Here is a 14,564-nt window from a genome sequence, read left to right on the forward strand (position 1 = left end):
TTCTATTTACCTCGACTTCCACTTTTTAAAGGAAGTCTTTTTAACTCTCACTGCTTCTTTTACATGCTTGTTAAGCCATGGTGGCTTTTTTTTAGTTCTTTTACTGTGTTTGGGGTATACATTTAAGTTGGGCCTCTATTATGGTGTCTTTAAAAAGCGCCCATGCAGCTTGCAGGGATTTCACTTCAGTCACTGTACCTTTTAATTTCTGTTTAACTAACCCCCTCATTTTTGCATAGATCCCCTTTTTGAAATCAAATGCCACAGTGTTGGGCTATTGAGATGTTCTTCCCACCACAGGGATGTTAAATGTTATTATATTATGGTCACTATTTCCAAGCGGTTCTGTTATAGTTACCTCTTGGACCAGCTCCTGCGCTCCACTCAGAACTAAATCTAGAGTTGCCTCTCCCCTTGTGAGTTCCCGTACCAGCTGCTCCAAGAAGCAGTCATTTAAAGTCTCGAGAAATTTTGTCTCTGAATTTCGTCCTGAGGTGACATGTTCCCAGTCAATATGGGGATAATTGAAATCCCCCACTATTATTGAGTTCTTATTTTGATAGCCTCTCTAATTTCCCTTAGCATTTCATCATCACTATCACTGTCCTGGTCAGGTGGTTGATAATAGATCCCTAATGTTATATTCTTATTAGAGCATGAAATTACTATCCATAGAGATTCTATGGAACATGTGGATTCACTTAAAATTTTTACTTCATTTGATTCTACATTTTCTTTCACATATAGTGCCACTACCCCCTCCCCCCCGTCCTTCCAATATATTTTAATTATAGGTGGATGAGAATCATGGTGGGCATGAGTAGGAAGAGTAGGAGCATGATGAGTAGGTGTATGGGAATCATGGTGGGGATGGGTAGGAGGAGGTGCAGGAGGATAATGCATAGGTGGATGGGGATTACAGTGGGGATGGGAAGGAGGAGGAGGATGAGTATGTGGATGGAGATCATGGTGGGGATGGGTAGAAGGAGCAGGAGAAGTATGATGGATAGGTGGATGGGGATCCTAGTGGGGATGAGAAGGAGGAGCAGAAGGATGATGAGTAGGTGGATGCGGATCATGGCGGGGATGAGGAAGTGGATGGGGATCACTGTGGAGATGGGTAGGAGGAGCAGGAGGAAGATGAGTAGGTGGATGAGGATCATGGTCAGGATGGGTAGAAGGAGCAGGCGGATGATAAGTAGGTGGATGGGGATCATGGTGGGGACGGGTAGGAGGAGCGGGAGGAGGATGAGTACGTGGATTGGGATCATGGTCAGGATGGGTAGGAGGAGCAGGAAGATGATGAGTAGGTGGATGGGGATCATGGTGGGGATGGGTCTGAAAAACAGGAGCATATAGAGTGGGTGGATGGGGATCGTGGTGTGGATAGGGTGGAGGAGCAGGAGGATGATGAATAGATGGATGGGTATCATGGTCGGGATGGGTAGGAGGAGCAGGAGGAGAATGAGTAGGTCGATGGGGACCACAGACAGGATGGGTAGGAGGAGTAGGAGGAGGATGAATATGTGGATGAGTATCATGGTGGGCATGAGTAGGAGTAATAGTAGGATGATGAGTAGGTGGATGGGATCACGGTCAAGATGGGTAGGAGGAATAGGAGGATGATGAATAGGTGGATGTAGATCATTGTGGGGATGGGTAGGAGGAGCAGAAGGATGATGAGTAGGTGGATGGAGATCATGGTGGGAATGGTAGGAGGAGGATGACAAGTAGGTGGATGCGGATCATGGCGGGGATGAGGAAGTGGATGGGGATCACTTGGAGATGGGTAGGAACAGCAGGAGAAAGATGAGTAGGTGGATGAGGATCATGGTCAGGATGGGTAGGAGGCGCAGGAAGATGATGAACAGGTGGATGGGGATCACGATGGGATGGGTAGGAGGAGCAGGAGTATAATGAGTATGTGGATGGAGATCACTGTGGGGATTGGTAGGAGGAGCAGGAGGATGATGAGTAAGTGGATGAGGATCATGGTGGGCATGAGTACGAGGAGTAGGAAGATGATGAGTAGATGAATGGGAATCATGGTGGGGATGGGTAGGAGGAGGCGCAGGAGGATAATGAATAGGTGGATGGGGATCACGGCGGGGATGGGGAGGAGGAAGATGATGAGTAGGAGGATGCTGATCATGGTGGGGATGGGTAAGTGGATGGGGATCACTGTGGAGATGGGGAGGAGGAGGAGGAGTAGGTGTATGAGGATTATGGTGGGGATGGGTAGGAGAAGCAGGATGAGGAGTGGGTGAATGGGGATCATGTGGGGATGGGTAGGAGGAGCAGGACGATGATGGGTAGGTGGGTGGGGATCATGGTGGGGATAGGGAAGATGATGAGTATGTGGGTGGGGATCATGGTAGGGATGAGTAGGAGGAGCAGGAGGAGAAGGAGTAGATGGATGGGGAATCACGGTTGGGATGGGTAGGAGGAGTAGGAGGATGACGACTATGTGGATGACGATCATGGTGGGCATGAAGAGGAGTAGGAGGATGAGGGTAGGTGGATGGGGATCATGGTGAGGAGGGGAAGGAGGAGCAGGAGGATGATAAGTGGATGGGGATCATGATGGGGATGAGTAGGAGGAACAGGAGGATGATGGGTGGATGGGGATCATGGTGGGGATAGGAGGGCAATAGAGTTTAGCTGGCGCCCCGTCTCCTGTGAACACTGGGACTCCCCACATGGCTTTGCCTCCTCTCCCAGGTTGGCTGAGTGTAGCGGCCCCTTGGCCTGGCCCTGCCTCCCCAGGACGGTGCCAGTGGGGCACACGCTCTTTCCAGGGCTGGAGCCAGGCGGGCGCCTCGAAGTGCGGAGCCAGCCCGTGGCCGCCGTGCCGGGCTGTGCCGCGCCGCGCCCGGGCAGGGAGCTCGCGCGCCTCTCGCCCGCCCCCGCCGCCGCCGCCGCCGCGCGGTGCCCTGCGCCGCGCAGACAATGGGAGATCAAAGGGGGGAGGAGGAGGAGGAGGAGGATGGTGCGAGAGGCGGCTGAAGTCGAGCCGGAGCGGGTTGCGTGTGGCGCTCTCTCTGCGCTCGATTAGTGATCCTGGGGAGCGAGCCGGGGACAGAGGGGTGGGGGTGCGGGGAGCCGCCGTGTGGGTGAGTGTGAGTGTGTGTGTGAGTGTGCGCCCGCCCGCCCGGGTGAGTGTGCGAGCGAGTTGCGCAGCTGCTCTGCGCGCAGCCCCCGCCGCCGCAGCAGCGCTGGCATTTCGTGCGGGGAGCGGCGGCCAGTTGCACCGGGGAGCGAGAGGCAGCAGCGCGCAGGAGGAGGAAGAAGAAGAAGGAGGAGGAGGAGGAGGAGGGAGGCCACACAGACACCAACTGAAACAAAGTATCTCCAAACCAGCCCCCAACTCCACCTTGTGCGACTCCCCAGCATGGCTTCCGAGGAACTCTACGAGGTAATGACCCGGAGCCCCAGCCCTGCCCCCCACCCCGTGCGTACACACACTGCCCGACCCCCCGCCCTTCTTTCGGGCTGTTTGAAACACTGCAGGCTTGTCACCACACTTGCTCCTGCTGCTGCCCCTTCTCTGCAGGGCCCGGCGGGTGCGGGGTTCCCTGGTGCCCCCCCCCACCCGTCGCCTTCCTCCCCAGTTTTGCTGGAGGAGGACGGAAATATGACTGAAAGGAGGAGACGGTAGAGTGTTACCATTGGCCTATGCTCCCCCAACAACACTTTGACTCCAGCGGGAGGACGGCGCGGCGGGGGAGAGGGTTGCTGGATGGTGGGGAGTAGCGCTGACAGCAGCGCCCTGTTTAGAGTGCAACACAAAAGTGTGCCGCTTGGTAGTGTGCAAAAATGTGTGCAAAGCCGAGTTATGGCATGTGTTGGGGGAGGAGGGGGGTTTCCTTCTGTTTGTATGTGTGTATCAAAGTACCACCCTGTGCCTTGGCCATGCAGCAAGCTCAGGTGATGAAAAATATTAAAATTTAAACTGCTCATCCCCACATGCTTTAACAAGAAGGTTAAAGGTTGTAAGAGAAGCCATGAGAGCCAAAGTTAAGCCTCTGACACACCATCATTCACTGGGTTCTTGAGAAGTGCTTGAAGGGAGCAGTCATGGCATGAGTTGGGGTCTTGGAGTGAGGAGAGGATGAGATGAGGTGGTAGCCTTAACTTTGAATTTCCAGTCTTTTGATGCCTCAATTTTACATCCTTAACCTTAATTGAAAAGCAGTATGGTTTCTCTTGGATTTAACTTCCTTGTTTTTATTTTTACAAGAAGCCATCCTTGGGAGTGTAAAACAGTCATTATTCTGGAGCCATTCTGATTTCTTTGATAAATATGTATTTACCTGAGACAACAATGGTTTTGTCTCTTGGGAGAATACATTTTAAGGCAGGTTTAAAAAAAAAAGACTATTTGTAACCAGAGGTTGGAATTTTGTGTCATTGAGATCAGTTGTAGAAGAGCGCACAGAAAGATATTTTTTCTCCTGCTGGTGCAAATATAAAAATCGCCTGTTAATGGAATTACATATATACAATGATGGAAAAATAGAGACACAGAAACCAATGAAAAGTATCTTGTGTCCACTTAAGTTTATAAGTGAGCTTTAGTGGTGCTGAATTGGTAGACCAGAAAACCAAAGGCCTCTATTCCCAAGTAAGATAAATCATAGTTAATAGCTTTTGCAAGTTTTGCCACCTTATTAATGTGGCTCAACTGAGACTTGAAGGGGTCATTTCTAGAAGTAAGAAGATAAATTAAGGGATCAATTTGGGAAATCCTCTATGTGCAAAACTTACATTGATTTTGGTGGATGTTCTGCTGGTAAACGGATTTGCGGAATCAGGCCCTTAGACTCTATTCTCATTACAGTGTTTGTCCTCTTTGGAGCATAAGCATTTCTAATCTGGTATCCTGTCTGATACCAATATCTGATGCCTGAGACTGTCATATAGAGTACCAGTTTTGATAGGTGTCAAAATCAACCAACCTCCCCCGCTCCCTCCATTGCGTTCTACTAGGAATTGCATCCAGTCTACACATTTATACCAAGTGGGCCCACTGAGCTCCACTATGATAGTAATGCATTTTGGTCACTAGACAATGTATTTGAAATGGTGACTTAAGTGAAAGACTCTGTATCTCATTGCCAGTCCTCTGAGCAGTCTAGTTATTCCACCTGTTACTCAAAAGCCTGCTTTTTTTCAAAACACAGAAAGTGGTTGGACCATATCATTATGGATTACTTTTTGTCATTCTTAATCTAAAAAGAAAATTAATTCTTTAATTATACAAGTGCAGAGTATGCATAAGGCAACTAAACTTTTATTTTAAAGCTTGTATGACTTGTAAATGGACAAACTATCACTGATTTTTAATTTAAAAACAAAATTGCTGTTCAATCTTGCCAAGTTTCTTCTGGAGGAGGAATTTGCATGGCTGTGCCACCAGTGTCCGATGCTGAACCATCAGAAGAGATGAGATATTGAATGGAACTCATTAAACTACAACAGCATAGCCTGAGTACTGTTAACTCTGCTTCTAATTTTTGTTTTTTTGTGAGTTATCTTTTAATTAAGGTGCTATATGATTCTTTGCATTCAGTAATATGAAGTCCAAAATCATACCCTATGAAGTGTGATTACAGCCTTGTTTTTCCAGTCTAATCCTGTGTTTTGGTCAAGAGATGATAATCAAATATCTGAGAATGTTAATCAGTCTAACAATGACATTTAAACATGCTGGTGTCAAAAGACCCCGGTTCTTCTAAAATAGAAACCTGAATTGAGAATTTTGTTGCAAGTAAGATTAAAAATTCAGAAGCATTGGCCATTCAGTCACTGTATTGAAGGATTTATTATTATTATTATTATTTTTACACTTGTTATTGAGGATATTTTCTCTGGAGACTGGAAGAATGGTTATAGGTAAAGATTTGTAATTCAAATGCAGACAACTTGAAAGACCCCAAAACTTTGGAAGAATTACTTTGGACAAGCTGTGGATCCTATCTATTGTTAGTTCATGAGCTTTTAAAGGGGCCTTTTTAATGGTAACTAATTGCTCAAGAAAGAATGCATGATCAGAAGAAAATCTGAAGCATTCATTGAGGAGAGACCTCAGAGATCAGTTGTGTCTTGTTTTGTTTTTGTTTTGTTTGCTTTATTTTTTCTCTCATCTTCTGGACAATAAACCAAAGATGTGATCTTGACTGTATCCGTGGTTGTGACGAGTGAGTGTTTTTCCTTCTAAGAACCTTACCTAATTTTTCAAGTGATATTACAGTTGGGGATGGACCTGAGGCAGTTGGTGGACAAGAAAAGTGACGGAAAGGTTCCTCTCACTTTTTCCCAAATTTGTCGACAAGGGAGGGTTTGACTTGCTCTTTTTTAATGGGATCTCCCCTGCTCCCCTCCCCCAATGCACTCACCTTTTAGAAACTCCTGTGCATACTTGCAGCTGTTGACGCAAACGTTAGGGCTAGTTTCTCCTCCAGTTTGGTTTATTTCACTCTCATCTCTTCAGTTTTTATGAAAGACCTTGACCAACTTTCATTATCTTACTCACACCTGTCTATTGCAAGATGATGATCAATAGTTTTTGTTGGGTCAGCAGGGAAACTAGTGATCCCAAATTATCCAGACAGCTCAACTGCAAAGCAAGTTGCAAGTACTTCGTAGTGGTTTGCCTAACCCCTTCTGGCAGAGCTCTGTAGTGGTGATTGGGATTAAAATAATACCAAATAGTTGGTGGTGTGAGAGATTTGTTTTTGAAACATGAAGGTTATCCCGTTTAAATGTTTCGGGTACAATTGCATATTAACAGCTAGCTTAACAACAACAAAAGTCTGGCATTTAGTAGGCAGCCTCCCACCTTCCCAACTTGTTGCAATGGGTTTGGAAAACACTCATTTCTAAATTTTAGTGCAGTGGACTTTGTGCAGTGGAAGTGATGTGAATTATTTTGTGGCTTTTGGAGATTGTAGTGTGATTTGATACAAAGTGTTTCCATTCTGGCTATAAATATTTCTGTTAATGTTACAGCTCTTGATTTGTTCCATCGGATGAATTTCTCTTAATGAATAAACATGGTCCAGGTCTGATTTTGCTTTTGTTAAGCCAATGCTTTTGGGTTTTATCAGGAAACAGAAACCAAATCCACCTGAATTTAGCCAATGTGTAACATTCCTGCTTTTCATTTTGTATTTCACTTTGTCATTGTTCGTAAACCCGATCGTTATATGACTTAACATATATCAAGTCTTTTTCCATTAAAGATATTAAACCTTTACATGTTTCAGCCAGTGCAGTCCACATTTTCAGACTGACTTTCATGCTTATAGTAAGGAAAGAACAATATTCGGGAGCCTTTTAAAATTATATTTTCATCCTTAATATATTTCTTGAACATATGTAAGAGTTCGCTTAAAAAGACAGTATGTAATCTCAAGTAAAAATCTGCACAGGCTTAGTGAAATCACAAGTTGGGGCCTGTGTTATATAAGAGGTCAGACTATATGATTACTTATCCTTCTAGCCCTAAAAATCTCTGAAAAATCACACACCGTGCATACAATTTTGGTCCTAGGCATAAAATATACTTGGACTACTGCTCATATGCTTATTTCCAAAATAGTACTTTTTAATTTTTTTCTCCTTGATGGAAAATACCTACTTCAACACATGGGGCTTTCCATATATTGTGGTGCATTGGAATCTGGACCATAGTCCAAGCTGATCTGTTTTATCAGGAAATTTAAACCTCTTATTTTATTAAAAAATCTCATGGAAATGGCAAAAACCAAAACACACAATATAAACTTTGTACTACTGACATTTTTCTTGGTGGTTTGATGAAAAATGAATTGATAGTGAGAATGAGTTGCAATCCCCCATTTGGGATGATTTTTTTTTTTTCTTCAATGGAGTGTCTCTCACTTTTTTCTCTGCACCCCTCTAGCAAGCGGTATAAAATACTCTGGCACCTGTCCTTTGGCCACATTGTTGCTCCACATGTGCGGTGATTCCTAGAATATCAGTTAGATATTGTTTGTCTGTAAAGTGGTTTACAACCTTCTAGCCATACTGGCAAAATGGTATTTGACAACAAATGTGCTGTGGTGGAATTGCCATTTCTCATGTCCAAGGAGGGCAGAGACTTGCTTTCCCATCCTTCAACTAATCAGATACCACTGTAGGCTAGCGGAACAATTTCCAAGCTTGCAAAGAAGACACAAGGTGTTCAAATTTCACCTCTAAGTGCTGTTTAAATTCTCATGTAATTAACTACCCTTATTGAAGACAGCCAACCTAGAAAATAGTTATGGAAGAGCCACTCCTCCCTCCCATTTTTTTTAAAGTCAGTTAACAAAGAACTTACACAATGTGGGTTCTGTGTATACAGTAACATCTCTAACATGACAAACCTGCATCTTATCTACTGCACCACACAGTGGCTAAACCAGTTTGGGTTATCCAATCTCTAACCATGATAATTCACACTCCTCTCCCAGAACAAAGGATGGAATCTAGGATTCCTGTTCCCCAATATTCTACTGCTGACTACTAAATAGTTTTACAACCCACTGTGAAAGTGTGCCATGCTCTCAAGTAGTTAGCCTAGAAAGGCACTAGCAGTTACTTCTGTGGCTCAAATAGGAAAGGCCTAAGCTAGGATTCTGAAGGTCAAGGGATTCAACTCCTGCTATTGCTCTGTGGGAGGATGGTATAGTTGCATGTGAATCACAAAATGGAAAAACCATGTTAAAACAGTTTTTGTACTTGAAAACAATGTTAATCTGTACATGATGTGTGTAGCCAAAGTACACATTTCACATTTTCTTAATTTGTCACACATTTTCCTTTGGTAACCCCCTAGTGTGTGTTATGTGCCCCTCTTTGTGCCCAGTCCACAGAGCATGTGAGCCTGTGACTGCTCGTGCTCTTTAGCTCAAGTTGTAAGGTCTCCATGTTTTTTTGTTCTGGAGGTCACTGGTTCAGTGTTGGTCAAGATGGTGGCCATGACGCTTGCAGATTTACATAGACTCTTCACAGAAGTTCATTCCAGCTGATAAAATAACCTATCATGGAGAGTTGCTCTGGCTATACTTACTTGCATTAACTTTTCAATGAGAATAAAATATTAGACACACACAATTTACTAAAGCACATCACATCCTGTCATGGTCTTCAGGAGGGTTGATGTAGTCAGGAGCAGCTTCAGCAGCTCAATTTCTTTCTCTGATTAGGAGACAGATGCAGCTCTGCTTCTCCCTGACTCGTGGGAGCTATCAATTGAGATACACCAAAGGTGTACCTAAAACCAAACAACCCCTAGGAAATTAGGGTGGGGAAAAAAAACCCTATGTTTAGTGATAGTTAAGGTTGTGGCTGGACCTGCCCCATCTTCACTAAACTTTTTCCCATGCTTTTAAGGTGAAGGGGAAAGACTTGTGTGTTTCTTTCCACCCCCACCCCCCCAGTTGCCTGCAGCACTGTTGATGATACACTCCAAGGCTCCGTAAGACTTTCACTTCCATTGTAAATAGATATCCAAAAGCACAACATACCCAAACCTCAGCAATTTGCACTCAGACAAAACCTTAAGATTTACCTCAACAGTGTTAAGACAAAATAACTTTCTGAATGTGTGGCGGTCAGATGTGCTGATCTGTTGATATAAAAGCATATAAGATCACTCTTAAGGTTTTGTGTTAGAATGCAGATTTGATGGGATGGGGGGGTTATGTATTGCTTTTGGGTATCTTGTCAAGATGAAAGGGAAAACCTTATGGAGTGTTGGTTTGTTGCCTACCACACTGCCAATAATATGAGGGTGGAAAGGAATGCACAAACCTTTCCCCTTAACGTCTTATTTTCTTTGCTTTTAAGATTTTGGGTGAATGAGATGTCTTGCCGCAACCGTAACTGTCACTTTTCTCTTCTTTCTCTTTCTTTGCTTCCTGTCCATCAACTCCACAGCGACGATGGGTCCGAACGAGGTTATTCTCTGTAAATCCTCCTTGGTCAATGCTATGAGGTCAATATCATCTGTGAATCGAAGGTTATTCACTTTCCTCCCTCCTAGCTTAACTCTTCTCATTTCATCTCTCAGTGCTACAGACTGTACTGCTTCCAATACCAAGTTGAACAAATCTGGTGATAATATGCATCCTTGTCTCACTCCTTACTGTCATTCTGAACCAATCCTTCAGCTTTTTGTTTACTCTTGTCATACTCCTGGTCTTGCTGTAGATGTTTTCTATTGACTTGATCAATTTCAGCTCAGGGATGCCATACATTCTTAAGATTTGCCCTTATCCTTTCTACAAAATGCTATCAAAAGCCTGTTTGAAGTCTTATAGAATTATTGTAACAGGTTTGGTTGTGTTCTATATATTTCTCCAATATCTGTCTTATCAAAAATAGCTGATCTGTTATACTTCATTCTGGTCTGAATCCTACCTGTTCCTCTGTAAGCCCTGCTTCCACATACCTCTTCACCAGGACGTTGCAGAGGGGAATAAATGCTTTTTCTTGGAATGCTCAATCAGATGATTCCTCTTTGGTTCTTGTGCTCACTCGTATCTCCTTTTTTATAGGATGGTTCTATTATCACTCCCTCCACCCCCTGTTCACTTAGCACTTGCAGTTGCATGTAAATCTTGTTGAATAGCTTGTGCGTTGCCTTTACTGTGTAAAATGTCACTAAACTTTTTTTTTTTTTTTTGCTAATTAATACTAAAGATGGACCAGTGTTTCCCTTTGGTATATAGTCTTACATTTTGTACACACTTTATCTTGACCTAGAATATTGTTAGTAATTTATGTATCTTTCATGATCAAATGTAGTTTCAGTAGCCATAACACTTAATTTTGTGTGTAATTTTTTTTCTTGGTGGACTTTTCTTAATATTTACAGAACAATTTGATATTCTTTGATCTGTTGTCAGCATTAATAGAAAAACGAAACTAGCATAAGACTTTCTAATGCAGGTTGGTCCAATACACTATGAAGACAAGAGTATTTACTATTTTGGTAAACATCCTCAATAGACTTGCTTGTGCCTCTTAAGCGGTGTTCTACTGTAGATCTTTTGCATTAGATGTTTGTAAAAATGGATTAATACATATAAATATGGATATAAATGAAAACTATTCTCTTAACCTAAGGTAGGTTTCTGTTTTTAATGATTTTTATAGCCATTTTGTTAGTATAAAATGTGAAAGAAAACCACTTGCATATTCACTCAATACCTTTTTAACTGTCTACTTCTCTTGAATAATGAAACAAAGTAATTACTGTAACTATCAATTTGTTTGTGATGTTTCAGTGACACTTTGTACATTTTAAAACCTGTTGTATAAAATATAATGATAAAATGGGTTAATGACTGTCAGGGTTCTCCTTGCCTCAAGGCCAGGTTGCTTTGAATTTAAGTGGCCCAGCCACATTTACGTAGTACACAGCTATGCAGTCCCTTTTAAAAAACAAACAAACCTCAAAGTAAGAAACCTCTTAACTTCCAGATTTCCCTACTTTTGAGACACACATTGAGGCCATTTTAAGTTTTTCTCAAGACTATTCTGAAATATTGTGCAGGGAAAGCACTAATTTTTTTAACCACATGACTTCTTTTATGCTTCTGGTGTCCAGAGTTTTGTGTTTTTGTTTGTTTGGTTTTTTTTGCAGACAAGGTAAGTTATTTTTACTATTTTGGTAATCAACAGTTATACAAGTGGTTGTTTTCTGGAATAAGATTAGCTTGTGTAAATCACTTATTTAATGGCATATTTCAGATTTGGCTTTTGTAGAGTGTGTCCTGATTTAAGGTCCAGTTACATCAAATATCTTACAAAAGGTGTTTTATCTCAGCAAGAATTTGTCCATAAAAATATTATATAGGTATGCATTTCAGATTACATTAAACCTAAACTATAAAAATGTTTAAAAACAAAGACTCTGAAGTTGTAATGTGCTGACTGTAGTGAAACAAGATTCTGTGGCTTTAGATGTGTGTTTTTTTTGTTTTTAAAAGTGTTGTTCTCGTATGAAAAGTAGTTGCATAAGTTAATATAATGATAAAACCTTCATAACAGATATGTTGTCTATTGAAGTAATAGCTGCTTGCTTTAGTGGCAGGAATAACTTTTCCTCCAATTAGCCCTACAGAGTCAAAGCTAAGCTGCAAGAGAGTGAGTTGGATTTTCTTCTGGCCTGCTGCTTGTTAGAGTTGTTAACTACATGCAACTGCAGAAGCTGATTCTGCCTGCAGTTAAATTTGCACAATTGTATTCAATGCTAATAACACTTGTCCACCTCTAGACTAGACCACATATAGGTTTGTGTGTCTGTTACTGCTTCTGAGCTAATAGATCTCGTATAAAATGCTGGATCTAATGAAGTCATTGGGATTTTTGTCATTGTCTTCAGTGGAACCAAGATTTCATCCTTGCTCCTTTTAGCTGAAGCAGTAGAGGTTCACACTTTTAGATGCAGATGTTCTAGGTTCATTCCCGGCCAGTGACCTGCTCAGGGGCAGAGCTTCACAATCCCAGTGAAGACTTGTAAAATTTGCAATTGAGACAAGATTAGTATATGTGATCTGTATAGCAAAATAAGATCTAGCTGGCTTGTATGACTGGACTTTTGGTGTAGAACATATAGATGTCTATCAGAAAATGAAAGAAAAAGGTCATGGGGTTACAGTAAAACAAATTGTAGTAATGAATTCCAGAATCTATTACTGGGTATTTGAAACTTCCAACCACTATAGTAGATAACTATAAACTTTGATTTTATTATTTATATTTCAGTAAATTAGTCTTCCTTGCCTACAGTGATAAATGAAAAATTAACCTTGTTTGTTACAGTTTGGGTTTTAAAAAGAAAAAAAGTCATCTTTTTTGCCATACAGAAGCCAGAACATGGAACACATTGGCAGACCAGTACAAATGTTTTCAGGGCCAGTGTGTTTTTTCAAGTGCTTGTCTTGGATCACTGATCAGGAAAGAATTTGATCTCTGATTGGAAACATGTTTTAAAAACTAGATGCAATGAAATTTTCATCCTCATGGTTCATTGTATGCTTTTTTTGTGTAGTATATACAAATACTACTTGGATAAGACACAATTTTTAGAAGCCCACAGCTAGTGTAACATCTTCTGATTTTCTGGAGGCATGGCTTCAGAATAAATATGTTGAAAAGCTATATTTTAATCTAAGCTACAGATGATCAATATGAACAAGGGAATTGCATTCCAAGGTACAAATTGCAAATAAGTATCTTTTTGTTCTGAAGGATCAGTATAAAAATGTATTTTACTCATGTAAGAGAAATGTCTCTTGGCAAAACTTATGTCAGAAAGATAGCCTTTTACTTCATATTGCAAGATTTTGTTTTTATTTTGTTGTCTGTCATGTTGGGCTCGTATCTCTCAAGGTATGCTCTTATTTGGCTTCAAATTCTTAAGAAAATATTTGATTTTAAGAGATATGGTATAAATTCAAGTGCTGAAGGACTTTTCTTTGGGACGTGGTGTTCTGAGGCTGTTGACGGAAAGATTGTTAAAATATGGATGTCAGTGCATCAAGAAGTTGTTTGCTTTGGCAGTTTATGTCCATGACTGCAGAAAAATAGTGATACTAAAGACCTACTATTTCATATGTTTTCAAAACCATACACCTAAAACCTGTTTATCAAGTATAGTATAGAAAAATCTTGCTAATTTGAACATAATGAATCCACCCCTTCCTGGCTTCTTGTCCCGGTTTCCTTGCCCAGCCAGTTCTCCCCCTTCCTCCTCTCCCTCCCTCAATTCAGGTTTGACTCTTGTCCTCTCTGCAGTTGATTCAGGCAGCTACCTCCTCCATGCTACCTGGTCATCAACAGGAGGTGGTCATTGAGAGCACAAGAGAGACAGGCTCCCTGTTCTCATTTCTTGGGCTTGGACTTGCCCTGGTGTAATCAGGAACTGTAATTATAGGGAAAGTCCTGCTAGGCCTCCTACAGCCATTGGTTGGAGCATGCTTGGTGGGGTTAGAATCTTTGGGAAATGAAGCTACAAAGCTCTATCAAGTCTCTATGGAGCAAGTGCAAATTGCAGTTTTTCAGAAAATTATAAATTGGCCAAATTTGGGTGGAATTTCATAGGGATGGCAAAAGGTGCATCCTTGCTCCACAGGCCATCCCACTGCCAAATTTCAAGTTCTTGTTCCAATGCTTGGGGTTACTAGAGCTTGTCAAAGAAAACCTCACCAAAACAAAACAATATATTTTTCCTCAGACTCATTCTTGGAAGTAGCTGAACTGCTTTGTCTGAAATTCCCCCCCTCAAATCAGTCTGATGTAGATGCCTTGCCTGGAATGTCTCAGTCCAAATAGTTAAAGTTATCAGCAACTGAAAACAGGGTCTAATAATGGGAAGTGTTGGGCAACCTTAATAACAGGCAGTGCTACCAGTCACATTTATAAATAATAATATGGTGTATGTATGCATGTGTACAGAGGCAGATTGACTGGGTCACATGCAAGGAAACTGTATCACAAGCACAAGCCACAACAGAAATGCCTCCTCCCTACCTTTCTCTCTCTCC

General features: G+C 41.9%; 1 protein-coding gene across 3 annotated transcripts in view; it reads left to right on the plus strand.

The window, feature by feature from the left end:
• Positions 1-3,088: 3,088 nt before the first annotated feature.
• The window catches only part of CDYL (chromodomain Y like), a 180,173-nt gene continuing 168,697 nt past the window's right edge, over positions 3,089-14,564 (plus strand). For all 3 annotated transcript variants that reach the window (XM_039527409.1, XM_039527408.1, XM_039527407.1), the window contains exon 1: positions 3,089-3,415. In XM_039527409.1, coding sequence (XP_039383343.1) covers positions 3,392-3,415 — 24 coding nt within the window. In that variant the 5' untranslated portion in view covers positions 3,089-3,391. The remainder of the gene's footprint in view (positions 3,416-14,564) is intronic.

Source organism: Mauremys reevesii, linkage group 2 (genome assembly GCF_016161935.1).
Source record: "Mauremys reevesii isolate NIE-2019 linkage group 2, ASM1616193v1, whole genome shotgun sequence".
Classification (NCBI taxonomy): domain Eukaryota; kingdom Metazoa; phylum Chordata; order Testudines; family Geoemydidae; genus Mauremys; species Mauremys reevesii.